The sequence below is a fragment of the Pelodiscus sinensis genome, chromosome 2 (assembly GCF_052426305.1).
Source record: "Pelodiscus sinensis isolate ZL-2025 chromosome 2, ASM5242630v1, whole genome shotgun sequence".
NCBI classification, from domain to species: Eukaryota; Metazoa; Chordata; order Testudines; family Trionychidae; genus Pelodiscus; species Pelodiscus sinensis.
The window spans coordinates 399,511-420,833 of NC_143053.1; the positions used below are offsets into that span (position 1 = coordinate 399,511).

General features: G+C 45.1%; 1 protein-coding gene across 1 annotated transcript in view; it reads left to right on the forward strand.

The window, feature by feature from the left end:
- The window catches only part of IQANK1 (IQ motif and ankyrin repeat containing 1), a 159,151-nt gene that overhangs the window by 105,235 nt on the left and 32,593 nt on the right, over positions 1–21,323 (forward strand). The window contains exons 8-12 of the mRNA XM_089776076.1: positions 8,201–8,340; positions 8,728–8,782; positions 9,430–9,522; positions 17,083–17,191; positions 19,273–19,369. Of these exons, the coding sequence (XP_089632202.1) occupies positions 8,201–8,340; positions 8,728–8,782; positions 9,430–9,522; positions 17,083–17,191; positions 19,273–19,369 (494 nt within the window). The remainder of the gene's footprint in view (positions 1–8,200; positions 8,341–8,727; positions 8,783–9,429; positions 9,523–17,082; positions 17,192–19,272; positions 19,370–21,323) is intronic.

Here is a 21,323-nt window from a genome sequence, read left to right on the forward strand (position 1 = left end):
TCCCCTTCTCTGTACCTCCCCCCTCGCTCACTCTGGTCACGGATGCCTCGGACCTGGGTTGGGGCACACACCTGGGGTGCTGCAGGACCTAGGGCCTGTGTTCGTCTGCGGAGTGTGCTCTGCACATAAATGTACGGGAGCTCAGAGCAGTCAGGAGAGCGTGCGAGACCTTCCTGTCGAAGCTCTTTCACCGCTCTGTTCTGGTCCACCTGGACAACACGGCAGCTGTATTTTACATCAACAGGCAGGGGGGTGCCCTGTCGCCTCCCCTCTGCCATGAGGCCCTGAGCCTCTGGGAACTATGTGTACAGCACAACATAGTTTTGCAGGCAGAGTACCTGCTGGGGTGCAAAAACTTACTGGCCGATGCTCTGAGCAAGTCCTTCGGAGCCCACGAGTGGTCTCTCAAGGACTCGGCTCTTCGTCAGATCTTCCGCAGGTGGGGCTATCCCCTACTAGACCTGTTTGCCTTGGCACGCAATACCAAGTGTCGGAGTTACTGCTCCCTATTGGGCCTGGGGGAACACTCCTGGGGGGATGCCTTGACGGTCACGTGGCCGACGGGCATCCTTTATGTTTTCTCCCCATTCCTCCTAATTCCCAGGGTTCTGACCAGGGTCAAGACCTTCAGGTCCACAGTCATCCTGGTAGCCCCCAGGTGGCCCAGACAATTCTGGTTCCCCGTACTGATGGACATGTCCACCAAGGAGCCGATAGCGCTCCCGCCAGCCCGGGATCTCCTGACCCAACCGTGGCATGGGGGGACCATGGTTCACCCAAATCTCAAGACTCTACACCTAACGGCCTAGTTTATCCATGGTTGAACCAACCAGAAAGGGAATGGTCCCAGGAGGTACAGATGGTGCTCCTAAGTAGTAGGAAACCTTCTACCAGACGGTCATACGCTGTTAAGTGGCGGCGCTTCTCGTCTTGGGCATCCCACAGGGGAGTACACCCATCCTGTGCCCCTGTCTCATCCATTCTGCAATATCTTTTTGAACTTAGGTCTAGTGGCCTCTCTATTTCCTCTATCAAAGTCCATGTGGCATCTCTCTCCGCCTTCCATGTTGGTTCCGCAGGAGTTTCTCTGTTCTCGGACCCTGTGGTCAAAAGGTTCCTTACGGGTTTGGATAAGTTGTATCCCTCGGTTAGACCTCCTCTCCTGGCTTGGCAGGTGCACTATCAGTGGTGACGCCCATGAGATTTACCCATGTACTTCAAAGAAATTGACAACAATTTCCATCACATCCTGAGCCTTTGTGGTGGTATCAAGAGTCTTACAAAAAAGAAACTCGTCTTTGAAGTCTCCCTCAACCATGTATCGTGCGAACACCAATAGCTGAGAGCACAATGTGACGTCGGTCGATTCATCTAATTATATTGCAAACAATGGAGACTTCTTTATTTCATCCACAACTTGTTCACTGATGTTCTGTGATATCTCATCTATCCATCTTGATACTGTGTCGTTAGAGACAGACATATCATTCAGCTTCCTTGCTGCTTCCTCACCAAGAACAAGCCGCACCATCTCTTTTGCGCAGGGGTGCACAAGTTGCTCTACAATGGTATGAGGCTTCTTGGCCTGTGCAACTTTGTATGCAACAATATAGGAAGCGCACACTTCATTGCTTGTCTTATTGTAGAATGCACTTGTTGAGTTGAGGCGCTGCCGTTTCAGACCTGATAACTGCCGCTCAAAAAGTGGGGTGACACTTTTCGGGATGGAGTTTCAGCTTAGCCGGCTTCATTAAGTCATTCCCCAAGACTTTGAAACAGATAACACATTGTGGCAAATCCACACCTTCTTTTTCTTGACAAGTGAAACCAAATTTGATGTAGTCCTCCGAATACTTGCGCTTTACATTTCTTCCTGTCGTTGCCATTATAAACAAACTACATCACACCTGTAAAATCACACCTGTGCGCACACGTGCACATATAGCACAGGACGAACGACACAGCAGCCGCTCAGCATGACGACAGCAGCTACACTGATGCTCAGAGCCTCAGACGGAAGTTACTGGCAACACAACGCGATGACACTATGGATGATGCACTGCATACTTGTGAACATGGTGTAAAACAGCTTAACGGTGGCGCCTGATCACACCGTGTGACTTTGGACAATGTTCCCATGGACCACCGAAAAAGTCACCATGGACCACCAGTTGAGAACCACAGTTTTAGACCCTTTCCTGAACCTGAGTCAGTATCTGTTGGGAGTGGGTACCAAGGTATTTTTTAATGAGCTGGTGTACCTTCAACTTATGACCAATACCAATTACTGTTCTATACCTGGGCCTATTACCAATTAGTGTTTTGCATTTTCAGCCCTGTTCATGCCAAGTTCTGTGAGCAGGGGCATGCCTCTTGATCACAGCTTAGCTTTGCTTTATATTAGCCAAGTTTTGTCCATTGTTAGCTAGGCCTCAGGCCTCTAATCAGGCCTGTACTTTATTGGTTTATATTTTAGGCCTTCATTTTACTACAACAATTACCTCCTGGGATAACATATGATGATCTTGTATTTCTTAGAATATTAGCTTTTTTCATAACTATCTCACATTGTTGACTTATATTCAATCCACTGTAATAATTCACCATAATATATATAATTCACCTTAACCCGCCCCAATCCTGTTCAGCAGTGCTACCATCTAGCCTGTTATTTTCACTTTGTAATTTTGCATTGGTTTTTCCTTTATAAATAAAATATTTGCACTTATTTTTATTGGATTTCGTCTGGTTGATTTTATACTAATTTCCTATTTATCAAGGTTGTTTTGAGTTCTGTACTCCATAATGTTTGCAATCCTTCCCAGGTTGGTGGCATCTACAAATTTCATAAGCATACTCTATTCCATTGTCTAATCATTACTTTAAAATATTGAATAGTACTGAATCCTGAACAACTCCTGTTGGACCCCAGTAGGTACTTGCTCCAGATTTGACTGGAAGCCATTTGTGCACCAATCTTAAAGTAATTTCATCTAGATCACATTTCCCTACTTGAAGACATATCTGATTCCAGATAGAAAAGTTGACTACCATCTCTAATCATCCCATGTTATCAGTTTACATTTCCTTTTGTTACATTTTCAAAAAAGCACCTTTGTGCTTTCTCCCATGCAAAGAACATTGTAAGAACACAGGATCTAAGAGATTTCCAAATCGCCTGTGTCATGAGAGCAGCTAATAATTGCTGGACTGACCACCAGCTGGTGAAGTCTGTCATGTCCATTGGGATTGCACCAAAACATAGAAAATCTAGATCATGCAGTCGGCTATACAACATTTAAAGACTTCTATCCTCAGTGCACCAAGAGAACTTCCAAATACTCCTCAGTGGGAAACTAACCATAGGCACACCTGGAAATGACAACACAAGTGTGTGGGAAGCCTTGAAACAGACCATTGGCCTGGTACTCACCACCATCAGGATTGGTTTGACAACAACAACATTGAGCTCTCTTTTGGACCAGAAGAGAAAAGTTTCCTGGACTGGCAAAACTAACCTCTATCCAGTCAGAAGCAAATTAACTTTGAGCTCTTTCCATCAGCTCAAAGCTGGATTTTAAAGGAGTGTCAAAGAAATAAAAATCAAATGATGGAAGGACAAAGCAAACAATCAAACATTGTTGACAGACATGATGTGTAGATTTTTTTTCTGAGGCAAAGACTTTGTGTGGCCCATGCTTATGTGGCTGTCATATTATTGGATTCTAAAGTGAGCAGACAGATCACTGCTGTGCCCATGGAGGGCAGGTGAGGGAGCAGTGTTTGCTCCAAGTTCAGTACAAAGTGGGCCATGAGAGGTGTCAAATGAAAGCTTATGCTCTACTGATTCTATGTATGCTACTCAGGTACTTGTGTGATGTCTGTGCATGGAGTTATGAATATGGATTCTGTACTGGTACTGTGAATGTTCTCTGCCTGAGATCGAGCAATGGGCCTGGACTGCCTGTCATGAGGAAGAAATGTCCAGTGAATGACTATGCTAATTAGCACGGCTCCAGGGACAAGGACTCTGAGTGGCCAATACACACCTGATGAATGTGTCTGGAAACTTGCAAACCAGCCAGGGCATAATGGCTGCTGGCATGTGAAACACAGAAAGGTCACTTGACCATGTGACCAGCTGCAGCTTGGGAGACACCAGGAATTAATATAAAATGTCATGAAGTAGTCTCCATTTTGTCTTCAATCTTGCTACTGATCCCAGATGCAACCTTGCAAGGGAAAGAGTGCGAGAAAGGATTGATGACCCAACCTGACATAGGATGTACACTCAAGACTTTTAAGCTGGCAGTTTGTAACATCTCTGCTAAGAGCCATCAAGAACTTGCTGATTGATGTATGTAATGTATTCTCCTTTACAACCTTATTCTCAATTTTTTCTTTCCTTTATTAATAAATCTTTAGATTTTAGATTCTAAAGGATTGGCCCAGCATGCTCTTGTGGGTAAGATCCAAAGTGTAAACTGAGTGGAAACTGTAGCTGGTTCTTTGGGACCAGGAAGATCTGTTCGGGGTTGGTGAGATTGGGTTCTATACCCTCACCTGTGTGTAGGCCTGGGGCTGATTGTGGCACAGGGAGAGCTGGGGTGTGTAGCCAGACACAAACTCCATGTTGTTTCCTCCCTCCCCCCCAGAGAGCAAGAGAAAGGCAGTTAGCCGTTGATGCCCTGGGAACGCAGGTGTGGTGCCTGTCCCTGACTCTACCATAAACAGAAACCAGACAGTAAATGGGCTAGCTGACGACTGGGAGGCCTCCCATCGCCGTGATGGCTAGTATCAGTAATTGACATGCCTGCACTGTCTCAGGAGAGGAATCTTCGCCCATCACATACCAGAGGTGCCCATTGTCTGCATCTTCTCAGGTGTGAATTATGCTTTGCACCCTTCGTGGGAAACTTGGCGTTCAAAGCCATTTTTCCTAATTGGCCACTTAAGACCAGGAAGAAGCCCATGTGACCCAAGGGGTATAAAGAGGGTTTAGTTGCCCACCCCATTTGAGCTCCAATCACCTACACCTGCTGGCAGGTATTGATTGTTTCCCGAGGTCCGTGGGACGCCCAACCTCACCCTACTTCTTCCCGAGGGATTGAGAGAGAGACGCTGGCCACGCCAAGCCTGGAACGCAGGGGTGAGAATTGTACCTGCAATGTGTTTTCTTTATGTGTACACTTTAATTGTCACTCTGTTGTAAGTTTAGTTACTTTATTATAGTTTTCTTAAGTCAAGCTGCTTCATTTCTATTGTAAACTGCCTTTGGTAAGATGATTTAGCTATAAACTTTGGGAATAAGTGGGGTGCCCTCATTCACTTATATATACTGAACCAAGTTTCTTTATTTTATTTCTCTTTCTTTCTCCTATAAATAAGCCAGTGCGTGTCAAGCTGCTGTACCCGAACCGAACACAAACAAAAGAACTTCAGCCGGTCAAAAGGGACAGGTATAGGGAGAGCTTGGGCGTTTTGGATTGTGTCACTCCCCGGTGGCAGATCCATTGGGGCACCTCTCAGTCTTTCCCTAAGGCTGCCCGCTGCGAAGGAATCTTGGATTTTAGCAGTTAAAATCTGAGGTGTAATAAGCTCTTCCTATAAACTCGGGGCGTCTGAGAGCCTGTTGGCTGCCCTCTGCGACGGGACCCCGGTCCTAGCAGTAAAGTCACAGACGTTAAACTATTTTTCGGGGCGCCCTCCAGCCTCCTAGGCTGCCCACTGCAACGAGACTTTGCGTCTCAGCAGTTGAAGACTTGGGTGTAACACACACGCACACACTGCCCTGACCATTTCGGCTGACAGGGTGTCGGAGCAGTTTTGCTCGTGAGGCTTCCTGCTGGCCAGATTGGCAACTGAAGCGCTCTGTGTGACTGGTTTGTGGCCTGTTTGGGAAAGGTCTCCAGTCGAGGGCTATAAGTAGACCTGGTTTTGAGCAATTCACCCTGAGCTGACACCCTCAGCGGTGCCCAGATCCGGCCCAGTCCATTACACCTCTGGGTTCCAAAGATGGTAGTAAAGATAATGAATCAATCATAGAGTGCTGGAAGGAACATTACCAAAAGCTTCTAAATTGAGAATCAGTTATAACTGACAACACCATTAATTCCATCCCTCAGCACCCAATCTGGGAAACGCTTGCTATCCCACCAACACCTCAGGAGGTCTGCAAAGCCTTTAACAAATGAAGAACAATAAAACCCCAGGTCCTTATGACTGTTGCTTCTAAGTTGCACAGTAGCACAGCTTCACAGGTGGTTAATCAGCCCCACCCAGTCAGTCAGCTCTTTGCTTGGAGCCCTGAGTCTCTGACTGAGTGGGACTGATTAATCACCTGTGAAGCTGACATACCATCAAGGGGAAGAAACACTAAAAAGCTTCATTTGCTGCTTCTCAAAATCTGGCACACTGAAGAAATCTCCACTGTCTTACATAATGCTAGCATTGTCACCATTTTCAAAAAGGGAGATAGGGCCAACTGTGGGAACTATTGAGGCATTACACTCTTCTCCATTGCTGGGAAGTTTCTTTCTAGAATCTTACTGAATCGCCTGCTCCCTCTTTTAGAGGAAGTACTTCCAGACTCCTGCTGTGACTTCAGACCGTCAGAGGCACCACTGGAATAATTTTCAGTCAGATTCAAGAAAAGTGTCAAGAATAACACCAAGAGCTGTATATGGTCTTTATCGACCTAACCAAAGCCTTTGACTCTGTGAACTTTGATACTAAGTAGAAAATCATATAAAAGTTTGGCTACTCAAGCAAATTTATCACCATTCTGAGATTCCTCTATGACCACATGACTGCCTGCATCCCGTGTAGATGTTTTATCGCCGGTCAATCATCAAACCTAGCAAGGAAGATCTATATCAAGAAAGAAGAACTGGAAAATGTAGAATACTTTCCCTATTTGGCAGCCATCTCAGATAGAAGACATAGACGCTGAGATTCAGCACAGAATCTGTAGTGTCAGTTTGCCTTTGGAAGACTCTTTCACTGGGTGTCAACAATCACAACATCAGAACAGACAGGCTTTTACTTTCTAATTCAGTGTTAATCCCAACTCTCCTCTATGGCTGTAAGATTTGGATGATCTATAGAAAACATCTGGAACACTAGCACCAGCAATGTTTTTAGAAGATCTTCACCGTACAGTGGGAGGACTAATGTCAGTGTCCTCACAAAAGCCAATGTTTTCAATGTTGAGGTCCAGATTATCCAGAACCATCTGAGGTGGAGCAGGTACAGCGTGTGCATGCCTGATGTATGCTTACCAAAACAATTGCTGTGTGTCTAACAAACCAACTGGGAAAAACTGGGAGGCCAAAAGAAATGCTTTGGAGACATTCTTAAAATAAACATCAAGAGATCTGGAATTGACTCCATACTCTGTAAGACAGTAGTCCAGGATAGGAAAAACTTGTAAAGATTTGTCAGGGAGAGAACATCCACTTTTGAGGAAAATTGCCTTGCCTTGGTAGGAGAAAAATACCAGGAAAAAAAATGAAAGACAATTGGCATGAAGCAATTATAGCTCAACACTGACTTCTAGCATCACCTACAATGTCTGCCAATGGGTCTGTCGCTCAAGAATTTGACTCTTCGGTCATCAAAGGACCTATATAAAAGAAAACCTGTGAAAGATCATTCTTGACCTCATGAGGCCACTGACATCAAATCTGCAAATGAGCACCTTTGTGCTTTCCTCCATGCTGTCCTCTCATAATCAAGAAGCTTACCTTAAATATCTGCAAAATTAACTCTTCAAGTTCTGTCCCTGTGGTGTAGGGTAAATGACCATTTTTATGCAAGCAAAGGCTGGTTGATAGGCACTCATACAACTGCAGTCAGGTTTACTCATGCAAAGAATAAACTAGTGTCAACAGGACAGCCCCTCAGAATAAGAGTGATTATTTGGATTAACAAAACTACACAGGATTAGTGGTCCTGATGATGTTAGTGGTGCAGATTGCCATTTCTCTGAGGTGAGGGGCTCTGTTCCCACTTGTAATGCTCAATATGAGTGCTGCTGAAAGGAAGGGCTTTTTTCCCAATCTGAGTGTCCATTGTTGGTGTTCCTGAGATTAGAGCATGGAGGGTGTGTCCAAGGGGGCAGGGCACAGGGGAGTGTCCTAGCCTTTGTTTAATGTATGTATTTACAGCCACAATGGTGTTTCTGTTTGTTTCCAATAAGATTGCTTCTTTGGACAGCTTGGTTGCCATTCTGCATTACTGGGACATCAGCCTGACTGAGCTGATGTTACAGAAGATGGAGGCAGAACAGCAAAGAAGAGCCTTGCTGGAAAAAGAGGAGAAAGAAGCTGAGACTCACAGGTGAGGTTTGCAGCTCTAGCCCGGAAAGGGAAGATAGTTGGATACAGCCATTAAACCCCAATTACACTGAAAGGGTTTTTTTACCTATTGAAGGGGTTACAGTTTGAGAACTTGGACTTTGAGAGAAAAGTCAAAAAGGGGAAGCAGAAGAAAGAAGCAGAATAGTAAGATAAGAAGGGGTAAAAGAAGGAACCTCAAGTTTATGTCCCAAGTATTGCTCAAGAATTTGTCCTAGTGCTGGAGGTGATGTCATTTGGTTCCTTTTTCTCACCTTGTCTGATCAGGACATCTTTTAGAATCAGAGAAGGAGGCCCAGAAACAGCACTGCTGCCCTGCCCCTTCCCACTGTGAGGGGCTCAGACTGAACTGTGTTATTCTTTCCCATAGAATGAGTGAAGAGGTGGAGCAGCTGGCTAAAGCACAGGAGAGATGTAACAAGGAGGTCAGGCCTTCTCTTTTTAGAAATCATTAAATAGCCCCCTGCATATCATAGTTCCTCCATATCCAGCTCTTCCCAGTAGGGACCATACTACTTATTCTTCAGTGCTCAACTTTCCTGCCCAGCTGATCCCTGAAGGGATTGAGTTGGAGTTGGAATTGGTTTAGATGCTGATCCTTCTACAGCACTTGCCAGTTGGTGTCATTTATTCAAGATTGGTTTGTACCTGCATGTTGAAAAACCCAATTTTATCTGCTCTCTCTCCAAGATAGTTGATGGGATATGTTCTGTACACCTTATAGTGCATACCTGGGATAGATATTCATACTGCTCAGTTACTCTTGCATAGAGACCCACCAAGCCTATCCTACCTGCTGGTCAGTTCCTTTTGACCTTTTTATAAAGCTAGCCAACTGGTCCCAACATCGGATCCAGATCAGTGGGTTACTGTCCCTCCTGAGAACCGAAAGGTGGAATTTATCCCCTGTGTGTGACAGGAAAGTTGCAGCCCCATCTACAATATAGGGACATGGAATTTAACCCTTCAGGTGTGATAAAGGATCCTGCTTTTCTCCCTGCCTAATAAAAAGTTGTGTTGGGGGCCACGTTGCTCTTCCACACCTGTTTTCTTTTTTTTGCCTCCCATATAGCTGCAGCAGGCCTATTGTGAACTGAACAGGAGAATCACAGAGCATGACAAGTGTCAGAGAAAGCAGATGGGCAATGTGGAGATCACCCTGCAGGTGAGGTTATCAAGCCTTTCTGCCCCTGTAGGCATGAGGGGCAGGGACTCTACAGAGGTTCCAAATAGCCTTTGCTCAACTGGACTTGAGCAGCAGCTTGGGGCTCTCTGCCACATCTTTCAGGATATTTGGGGCAGAAGGTCTGTACAGAATACACCCATCGTGTTTCACTGGAAGGTAGGGCTCATAGTTTATTAGGCCAGAAGGCACTGCTAGGGTCATCTAGTCTGCCCTGCTTAACACAGGACATAGGACATCATTGAATTAATTCTTATTTACACTAAAGCATATCTTTTAGAAAATATCCAAACTGCATTGGAACATCCAGTGATGGAGATACCACAGTTCCAGGGTTAATTGCACCTCTGCCTTGGTTTGCTCAAAGGCACCCCTTTAAAGCTCAGGTCTACAGCCATCACTTCTTGATGGCAGGGATCCATGTCCCTCTCCCTGCAAACTAGATATTTAGGCTTGCAGTCTCCCTTCCGATTCACTGTGCTTATCCCAACAGGTTTGACTTTAGTTCTGAGCCTGCAATTCTGTTCTCTCCCATTGGCTATGATAGTTGTTTCACAAAGCACAAAATATATTTAGGACAAAAACATTACAGAGTAGATATAATAAAAAACAAATTGCCTATATGTGTGCTAAGTTTACCAGATATTGCCCATCATCTATATGGAGACCCTGGTACGTTTCCAGTTCTTCAAACCCACAGCAGGGGTTTTCCCTCTCAGTTTCAGTCTTGTGTTAATTTATCAGTTTGTTTATTCTGAGTCTTTATACCAAAAACTGTTTCTTTGTCATCTGGGTCTTTCAAACCTGGTCTGAATTGGTATGTGCAGTGCCCCCCAAGGGATGGTAATTATCTGGAGTTCTTGACCTGTCCTGGAATTTGCAGGATTCAACCCCACTTTCCCTCCCACACACACACACTTATTTTAGTTACTGGAGTTAGCTTTATAACTCCCCTGTGGAACTAGAATGCAATCACTATCTGACAAGGATACACATTATTAATAGATGCAACAAAGATTCTAGTGGGACATTAAAAACTAACATTTTTATTATGGCATAAGCTTTTGTGAGTTGCAGCTTACTTCAATAGATATGTGAAGTGAAAAAAAGAGATAGTAGGGATTAGGGATATTAAAGACTAGTCGACTATCCAGTAAGCATTTGCTTATCGGATAGTTTCATAGATTCATAGACCTTAAGGTCAGAATGGACCATTATGATCATCTAGTCTGACCCCCTGCACAGTGCAGGCCACAGAATCTCGCCCACCCCTCTTAGAATAATCCTCTCACCTATGTGTCAGATATTGAAGCCTTCAAATACTTTGAAGGACCCAACATGCAGAGAGTCCTTCAGCTGTGATCTGTGCCCAATGCTACAGAGGAAGGCAAAAAACCTCCAGGGCCTCTGCCAATCTACCCTGGAGGAAAATTCCTTCCCGACCCCAAATATGGCGATCAGCTAAACCCTGAGCATGTGGGCAAGACTCACCAGCCAGACACCCAGAAAGTTCCCTATAGCAACTCCTATCATCCTTCCATTGACCTATTTCCAACTGATAATGAATGGTCAATTAGTTACCAAGATCATGTTATTTCATCCAACCATCCCCTTATCATAGAATCATAGAACTGGAAGAGACCCCAGAAGGTCGTCAAGTCCAGCCCCCCACTCTAGGCAGGACCAATCCCATCTAAATCAACCCGGCCAGGGCTTTGTCAAGCCGAGACTTAAATACCTCTAGGGATGGAGACTCCACTACTTCCCTAGGTAACCCATTCCAATGCTTCACCACCCTTCTAGTAAAATAGTTTTTCATAATATCCAATCTGGACCTCTCCCACCACAACTTGAGACCATTGCTCCTTGTTCTGCCATCTGTCACTACTGAGAACAGCCTCTCTCCATCCTCTTTGGAACCTCCCTTCAGGAAGTTGAAGGCTGCTATCAAATCCCCCCTCACTCTTCGCTTCTGCAGACTAAACAGACCCAAGTCCCTCAGCCTCTCCTCGTAGGTCATATGCTCCAGCCCCCTAATCATTTTGGTTGCCCTCCGCTGGACCCTCTCCAATGCTTCCGCATCCTTTTTGTAGTGGGGGGCCCAGAACTGGACACAATACTCCAGATGTGGCCTCACCAAAGCTGAATAAAGGGGAATAATGACATCTCTGGATCTGCTGGCAATGCTCCTCTTAATGCATCCTAATATGCCATTAGCCTTCTTGGCTACAAGGGCACACTGTTGACTCATATCTAGCTTCTCATCCACTGTAACCCCCAGGTCCTTTTCTGCAGAACTACTACTTAACTGGTTGGTCCCCAGCCTGTATCTATGCTTGGAATTCTTCCGTCCCAAGTGCAGGACTCTACACTTGTCTTTGTCGAATCTCATGAGATTTCTAGTGGCCCAATCCTCCAATTTGTCTAAGTCACTCTGGATCCTATCTCTGCCCTTAAGCGTATCTACCTCTCCCCCCCAGCTTAGTGTCATCTGCAAACTTGCTGAGGGTGCAATCTATCCCCTCATCCAGGTCATTAATAAAGATATTGAACAAAACCGGTCCTAGAACCGAACCTTGGGGCACTCCACTAGAAACCGACCGCCATCCTGACATCGAACTGTTGATCACTACCCGCTGGGCCCGGCCTTCTAGCCATCTTTCTATCCATCTTACCGTCCATTTATCCAATCCACATTCCCTTAACTTGCTGGCAAGAATATTGTGGGAGACCATATCAAAAGCCTTGCTAAAGTCAAGGTATATAACATCCACTGACTTTCCCATGTCCACCGAGCCAGTTACCTCATCATAGAAGCTAATCAGATTGGTCAGGCACGACTTGCCCTTTGTGAATCCATGCTGACTATTCCTAATCACTTTCCTCTCATCCAAGTGTCTCAAAATGGATTCCTTTAGGATCCCTTCCATGATTTTCCGGGAACCGAGGTAAGACTGACCGGCCTATAGTTCCCTGGATCGTCCTTCTTCCCTTTTTTGAAGATGGGCACTACAATTGCCTTTTTCCAATCATCCGGGATTTCTCCCGATCTCCACGACTTTTCAAAGATAATGGCCAAAGGCTCCTCAATGACATTTGCCAACTCCCTCAGTACCCTCGGGTGCATTAAGTCCGGACCCATGGATTTGTGTACGTTTAGCTTTTCTAAATAGTTCCTAACCTGTTCTTTACCCACCAAGGGCTGTCCATCTTCTTCCCGTCTTGCGTCACTTAGCACAGAAGTCCAGGAGCCGACCTTGTCCGTGAATACAGAGGCAAAGAAAGCATTGACTAGTCAATATCCCCCCCCTTGCTGCCTCTATAAGGCAGCAAGGGGGCCTTTGCTGCCTCTATCTATAAGATAGAGGCAGCAAAGTGTGGGAGGGAAGGGGTACTTCAAAGTGGCAGAGCCACACAGTGGTGCTGCCTATTTGAAACCCCAAGGCGGCTGCTGCACTGTTATACACAGATCAGCTGTGCGGCGCCTGCAATGCAAGAACATTGCATTTGGATTTCCTGGATTTAAAAGGTGCATAAGCTGTCCATATCACTCTCTAGTGGACACGACCTGTGCGTTCGCTGTTTGGGAGAGGCACACCTTACTGAACATTGCCCTTACTGCAATAAACTAACATCCAGAATGAGAAGGTCCAGAGAACTACAATTAAAAATGATTCAGTTGGAGAAAATGACTCATCCTGCTTCAGACCCAGAGCACACTACTGCCCCTCCCCCATGCTCCCATCACCAGGGGATGCATTGGACAGGGCACCTACCACTATGCCTAGTGCAAGAGACCGTGACAGGGCGCAACAGGCCAAGAAGAGGTCTCATTCCTCCTCAGGGACAGATTCCCCTTCAAGGAAGTGCTCCGTACATAGCAGCACTGCTTCCAAAACCCCAACAATAAAGGGGTCAGAGCAGCAGTATGCTAATGGGGCTGGCACTGAAAAGGGCCATGACCCCAATCTAAAAGCTCGCACCACAACAAGGCACAGAAGGAGGCGAAATGCAAACCCTCTGAGCACAAAGCCGTCAGCACTGGCCACGGCAAAGATAAAACCACGCTGGGAAGCAGTAACAGACACCACAGCGGGGCATTCAGCAACAACAAAGCCACGCTGAGAACGAAGAGCAGTGAGCGCTAAAGCGCCTTCAGCACCAACAAAGCCACTCGTAGAAGCAGCAAGGAACACCGAGGCAGCGCGATCGGCACCAGATAAACACGGGGTACCAACAAAACATATAAAGCAAACGCCAGTGCTGCAATTCATTACTTCTGGGGATCTCCTCGTCACATCGGTACTGGGCTCACCGCTTTTTGGCACCGATGGGACCCCACACACTAACACATACAGTGGTACTCCTCACCCAAGCCCTATCAGCACCGGCACTCACAGCAATGGCTTCCACCTCCTATCCCAGCAAACTGGCCTTACTGTGATCCATGGGTACCATTTAGAACACACATCTCCACACATGAAACTAGCGCTCCCAATGAATGAGGCTCTCATGGACCTGGCCAAGAACATCTGGAAAATGCCGGCCCCAATACCACTGACCTGCAAGAGGTCAGATCGAAAATACTATGTCGCCCCAAAAGGAGCAGAATTTCTCTTCTCCCACCCATCTCTGAATTCATTAGTGGTGGACACAGTTAACCAAAGAGGCAAACAACAGGCTACCTGAACTGTCCCCTACGACAAGGACTGGAAGAAACTGGACACGATGGACAGAAAGGCATACTCACTGGCAAGCATCCAGCTCTACATAACCAATTACGCAGCATTACTAGCAAAATATACACGCCACACCTTCAATCAACTGCAAATTTTATTTAATCACTTCCAGATAACAAAAGGGATCAATTCAAGGTTAGTTTACAGGAAGGAGCATTAATATCTAGAACAGCTCTATAGGCTGTGTTAGATTCCGCAGATACTGCAGCCAGATCCCTGGCCTCTGCAGTAGTGATGAGACGAGCATCTTGGCTTCCGCTCTCAGGATTCCCCAGAGAAGTACAATCAACTGTATGTTAAAGGACCTTGTGATATTGATATTTCACAGTTAATACCTTTAACTGGTCTTGGAACTTCTTGCAGGACAAAGGAGATTCCAGCCATAATGTGCTGTTTGGAAAGGGAAACTGAAGCACACCACCATTATGTTTTCATGGCTAAGGGCCAGCATGCCTACGTTATGGGGGATGAGAATACTTACATTAACTCAATGTTAATTGGATTTCGGACAATTGCCAGAGGGGGCCTGGATAATTTTACGATTTTCTTTAGCGCTGGGCACGATCACATGACACATATGAGGATCATATTGCAAAAGCAGATCCTATCCGCTATGGTTCTTGCCAAGTTTTACCTTGGGTTTCTAAACCAGTGCAAGGATATTGTTGTCTCTATGATAGACCTTCCAGCGATGAAGCCTATTTTAGGCAAGCCTGATTTTCATACACTTGTCCAGTTCTGAATTGTTGTTCTAATATTGTATTAGAACCTGTAATAACACAGAGCCAAAACATGGGGAGGGCAAGTGATGCCCTCAGTGATGTTACTGGTATCACTTCCTGCATCAATTTTGCATTGGGAGTGTCACATTATTGGATTTTAAAGTGAGCAAATAGATCGCTGTTGCACCCACTGGTGGTGGTTGCTCCAAATTCTGAACAAAGTGGGCCATGTGAGGTGTCAAATGAAAGTTTATGCTCTGCTGATTCTATGTATGATACTCATGTACTTGTATGATTTTGTATGTGGAGTTATGGATATGGACCCTGTACTTCTATTGTAAATGTTCTCTGTCTGGGAGGGAACAGTGGGCCTGGGCTGCCTATTGTGAGGAAGGATTATTCAGTGAATGGCTGTGCTAACTAGCGCTGCTCCATGGACGATGGCTACATACCGGAGGAATGAGTCTGGAAACCTGCAAACCAGCCAGGTTTCCTGATGGCTACTTGGATGTGAAACACAGACAGGTCACTTGATCATGTGACCAGCTCCAGTTTGGGAGGCACCAGGAATATAAAAGTGCCATGAGGGCATCTCCATCTTGTCTTCAATCTTGCACCTGATTCCAGATGCATCCTTGCTAGGGACCAAGCACTGAGAAGGATTGCTGACTCATCCTGAAACAAGATGTACGCCAGAGACTTCTAAGTTAGCAGTTTGTAGCATCTCTGCCAAGAGCCTGCATTAAGAACTTGGTGATTGATGTATGTAATGTACTCTCCTTAACAATCGTAGAATCATAGAATACTAGGACTGTAAGGGACCTTGAGCGGTAACTGAGTCCAGTCCCCTGCCTTTATGGCAGGACCCAGTACTATCTAGACCATCACTGATAGACATTTATCTAACCTGCTCTTAAATAGCTGCAGAGATGGAGATTCCACAACCTCCCTGGGCAATTTATTCCAGTGTTTAACCACCCTGACAGTTAGGAACTTTTTCCTAATGTCCAACCTAAACCTCCCTTGCTACAGTTTACCCATTGCTTCTTGTTCTATCCTCAGAGGCCAGGAAGAACAATTTTTCTCCCTCCTTGTGACACCCTTTTAGATACCTGAAAATTGCTATCATGTTCCCCCTCAGTCTTCTCTTTTCTAAACTAAACAAACCCAGTTCTTTCAGCCTTCCTTCATAGGTCATGTTTTCTAGACCTTTAATCATTCTTGTTGCTCCTCTCTGAACCCTCTCCAATTTCTCCACATCTTTCTTGAAATGCGGTGCCCAGAACTGGACACAATACTCCAGCTGAGGCCTAACCAGCGCAGAGTAAAGCGGAAGAATGACTTCCCATGTCTTGCTCACAACTCACCTGTTAATACATCCCAGAATCATGTTTGCTTTTTTTGCAACAGCATCACACTGCTGACTCATATTCAGCTTGTGGTCCACTATAACCCCTACATCCCTTTCTGCCGTACTTCTTCCTAGACAGTTGCTTCCCATTCTGTATGTGTGAAACTGATTGCTCCTTCCTAAGTGGAGCACTTTGCATTTGTCTTTATTATACTTCATCCTGTTTTATAAGATTGCCAGTTGAAAGCAGGTGCACTGGCTCAAAGCCTTGCTTCCAGTCCAAACAACTCCTTACGGTGGACTCTCGTAACTATCTTGAGCAGTGCAGTATCATCTGCAAACTAGGCCCATTTAAAAATGTTTTAATAAGACAATAGAAGTTCACAGCTCTAGAAACAAAGAAATCAGATCCCATTACAGAGTGGGGGAATGTATCCCAGAAATCAGTGACTTCTTAAAGGATTTAGGGGTCATAGTAGAGAAGCAACTGAATATGGACTCCCAGTCTGATGTTGTGGTAAAAGGGTCTAATGTAGTCCTTAGGTGTATAAGGCAGTATTAAGTAAAAATAGAATGATGATTTAATTTTATATACAGTATTGGTGAGACTGATACCAGAAAGAAATTCTATGGACTGTTTTATATAAGAGTTCAGCTTCTGTGATCTAGTTTGTCCCATCTGGTTTTGAAGTTGATGAAAACTTGCTCTAATTGCATTTCCTTACTTTAGGCAATTAATGATGCAGAAAAGTTGGTGGAAACTCTGCGTTTGACTGCTGAGAAAGCAGAGGAGAAACTGTCCCTGGCTAGGCTCCAGTTGCGAGAACAGACTCAGAAAGGTAAGGTTAGGCCTTGGTCATAAACAACTTAATGGAGTTAGATTGGGGAGAGAGGGAAATTCTTGATCAGGACACAGGTATACCTATAGTTCTTTGACTCTTTGTCCATATGGATCCTACTTATTATACATGTGCTTCAGGGATATGGGATTGGAATATTTAGACCAGGTATGAAAGATCTGCTGCAATAAGCTACTAGTCAGAACTGGAAAAAAAACAAACAAACTAATAAAAAACCAAGATCCTGCCAGCTGGGCACAAGATGCTTCATAAACTAATTATATTAATTAAGATTAAAATTATTAGAAAAAATATGGTAAACTTAGAGACAGTGGAATGATACTGTTGAGTACCATCTCATAGCTCTGGGTGGTTACAAAGAAACCAATGAAGTGATTAGTGCCAGTCTGCATTTTCTGACCTCAGGCATGTTGCTTGCTGGTGCTGGGTTAGGAAATGAATAGCCTCTGGCCCAGAAGAGATTTTGGAATGGAAGATGCAATGCAACTTTGTTGTTATGTCTTTTATAGTCCTAAGCATATTTTCAAATCTTGTCACCTACGTTTGGTGCTTAAATCTTGTATTTGAGCTCAGATATACAATGTGGGCCCTTTAATCCTAGTATAAGAACCAAAATAATGGATTTGATCAGTCTATAAGTGTCTGCATGGGGAAGGGACATTACTGGCCATGAGGAAAAGTTATCGAGTGATGTTCCCTGGCCTGTGTTATGCAGAAAATCAGATTAGATAATCCCAATGTTCTCTTCCGGTGCTATAATCAATATATGTCTGTGAAGATTCAAATATCCAAAGAGCATAAACATCAAGGAGGAAGAAGAATTCTGCAGAGTAGTCCAAGTGGGTACACCTAAGGCAATAGGGTGAGATTAAGGGATATCAACTTGTAGTTGGTTACACGATTAACCAATAAGCCTAGGTTTATAGATCAATCCTATCAACTACATACACTTCCCCCCTTGCTGCCTCTGTAAGACAGCTAGTGGGGGACGTGGCATGGGGAGCCAGCTTTTAAGCCAGCTCCCACGGAGCTGCTTGCCTGCTGGCCTCCCACAGAGCTGCCTGCGTCCCACCTCCGCCCACTGCTGCCTCTGATAGGCAGCAGCATGGAGGTGAAGGGGGCAGGTGGGAGCCTGTACATGTGGGAACAGGCTTTCGAGCCAGCTCCCTGTGTTGCTGTCTCTATATTAGAGGCAGCGGGGAGGTGGAGAGGAGGCAGGCAGGAGTGAATATGCATATGGAGCCAGGTCCATGGATCTGCCTTTCCCTCTTCCCCTTCCCCCTCCCCCGCTTTTGCTGCCTCCCACAGTGGCAGCAGGGAAGCAGGGGGAGCCGGCATGCATGGGGAGGCAGCTTTTAAGCCAGTTCTCCACACGTGTCAGCTTCTGTGGAGCTGCCTCACCGCCCCCCCCACCCACCCACCCACCTCCTGCCTCCCACAGAGGCAGCACTGTGGGGAGTGGCAGGGGAGAGCTGGCTTAAAAGCTGGTTCCCCACAAGTACCAGCTCCCACAGAGCGACCCCTTTTCCCACCCCCCTATACTGCTTCCTCTAATAGAGAAGCAGAAGTGTGTGGGGGGGCAGAGGCTAGAGCTTGTGCACATGGGAAACAGCTTCCAAGCAGGCTCCCTGTGCATATCGGCTCCTGCGGAGCCACCTACCCCCTGTGCTGCTGCCTCTTTATCAGAGGCAGCTGGAGGGAGACAGACGGAGCCATGAGCATTGGCTCCCCCCTCCCCCCCAGTATATAAACGTGTAACTGCTAACATTTCCAGCTGTTACATGTTTACACAAATAGCTGATACTTAATATCCCTAGTGAAGTTAAGGAAGTGAAAAATTAGGGGGCAATATCTAGGAAAATTTCCTGACTGTGAGTGTTACTGTCCTATGGACTCATCTTTCAAGGGAAGTGGCAGTATGGTAATATAAATAATAATAGTTTTTTCTGACAGGGCATGCTTCACTTTCCTTGAAAGTGCTTAGCCATTCAACATTAATATTCTTGCATTTTTATGTAGAATAGATAATGCTATTCAGTTCTTTCTCTATCCTTTACTAGGGGCAGGGAATGAATTCCAAGGGCTGAAGTGCTCTGTACAGGAGCTTGATGATGTGCTATTGAAGGATGTGGGAGGCAAAATCCATTCAGATGGACGGTGAGTTAGAAAAGACAGTGTCCTTGCTTTCATGTTTGTGTCATGCAGAAATGGCTTCCCTCAACACTGAGGCTCTGTCCATACTACATCCCTTTTTTCGAAAAAGGGATGTAAATTAGACACTTCAAAATTGCAAATGAAGCTGGGATTTAAATTTCCCATGCTTCATTTGCATAATGGTGGCCGCAGTTTTTTCAACATGGGGCTTTTCGATAGAAAAACAGCAGTTTAGATGGGGATCTTTCAAAAATAAAACCCTTTTTTGAAAAATCCTGTAAACCTCATTTTTTGAAGAGTACAGGATCTTTTGAAAAAGGGTGTTATTTTCAAAAGATCCCCATCTAAATTGCCGTTTTTCTATCAAAAAGCCCCATGTTGAAAAAAACCCATGGCTGCCATTATGCAAATGAAGTGTGGGAAATTTAAATCCTGGCTTCATTTGCAATTTTGATGTGTCTAATTTACATCCCTTTTTTGAGAAAAGGGATGTAGTCTAGACACAGCCAGAGTAAGAGAGCTCTTACAAAGGGGCTGACTTAGAAGTATCAATATGTCCTTTGACGATAATAAGCAGCCTTGATGAAGTGGGCTATTGGACTGGTACCATCTTATCCCACGGTGAAGGCTCTTTTATTATTGCTATTTTCATTTATATTATTTATTTGTTAAATGCATGAAATCTGCTAAGCCCTGACACGAGACACAGGGAATACACTAATTTTGATCACCTTATAACTTGAGAGAAAATGGAGAAAAAGAGGGATACCCAGAGGTGGGGTGAAATATATGGAGTGTCTTTTAGACTCACTTCTGGGAATCACACAAGAAGAAGGTGTATAATGAGGAATCATCTCCCTGGTGCAACCAGTGTTACCATCTCAGAACCTAAACCAGTGGTAATTTAATGGTTCTTCTCTAGGCAATGTCAGGGAGCACAGCGGTTCCATCTGATAGAGCAGTGGTGCGCAACCCATGGGTCATGAACCCCAAAGGAGTTGCGGACATCTTCCTGGGGGGTTGCCATGCCACGCAGCCACCAACGGCCGGGCCCAGCCCCTGGCCACCCGGATCTGAGCCCCGCACCACGTGGCCAACAATGGCTGGGCCCAGCCATGGGGGTTGCAGTGGAAAAAAGGTTGCTAACCACTGTGATAGAGCATGCTCACTTATATCAATGGTTTATCTAAAACTATTATTTATTAGATTTTAGCATGTGTGCACACATACACACAGGTTTTAAAATACCCCAGATAAAGCTGGGCTTCCAGGGGCCCACTTTCCTTTCAGCTGATGGAGAATTTAGATGTCAGCTTCTTGCCCAAAGAAAAGTTCCCTCGGATGGCTCTACGGTATTTATTTACTTTTACCTAATCTTGTATAGCTATCTCTAACAAAGCACATAACCTATGGTAACTCCTATTAGGTCCAGCATAACAACTGCTGCTGGGTCACTAATTCTCCTGATTTCCACAAACTATTCATGTATCTCAAAGTATTTCTATTATTTCCAGCTATAACCACACACAAAGGGTCCTAAAACCAAGGTTCCTTTTCACTCACTGTCTTCCATAACTTTCTGTCCAAACCTTCCAATCTGATTAACAAATTGCTTTCTGGCCTTGTCTCTCAAGGGTCTGAGATTATTCCCAGCTCTGTGATGTTTGGCTTTCAGCTGGCAGTGCTGACTGCAGTACTGTCAAGTTCTGGAATACAAACAGGAATGTCCAATTCTGGGTGTGGAAGAAAACAGGTCCTCACTCTGCGTTTGTTAGCAACAAGTAGCCAGAGGCAATTTATTTCATGAACAGTTGCACGGGAAGGGACTGCGAGGCAGACCTTCAAAAAACAAAACAATTAAAGCCAATATATATACATTCCCGTTACATATAATAACCATAAAAAATTATTCTCCTTCCCATAATAATTCCCTTCAGACGCCACCTTATCTTGAGAT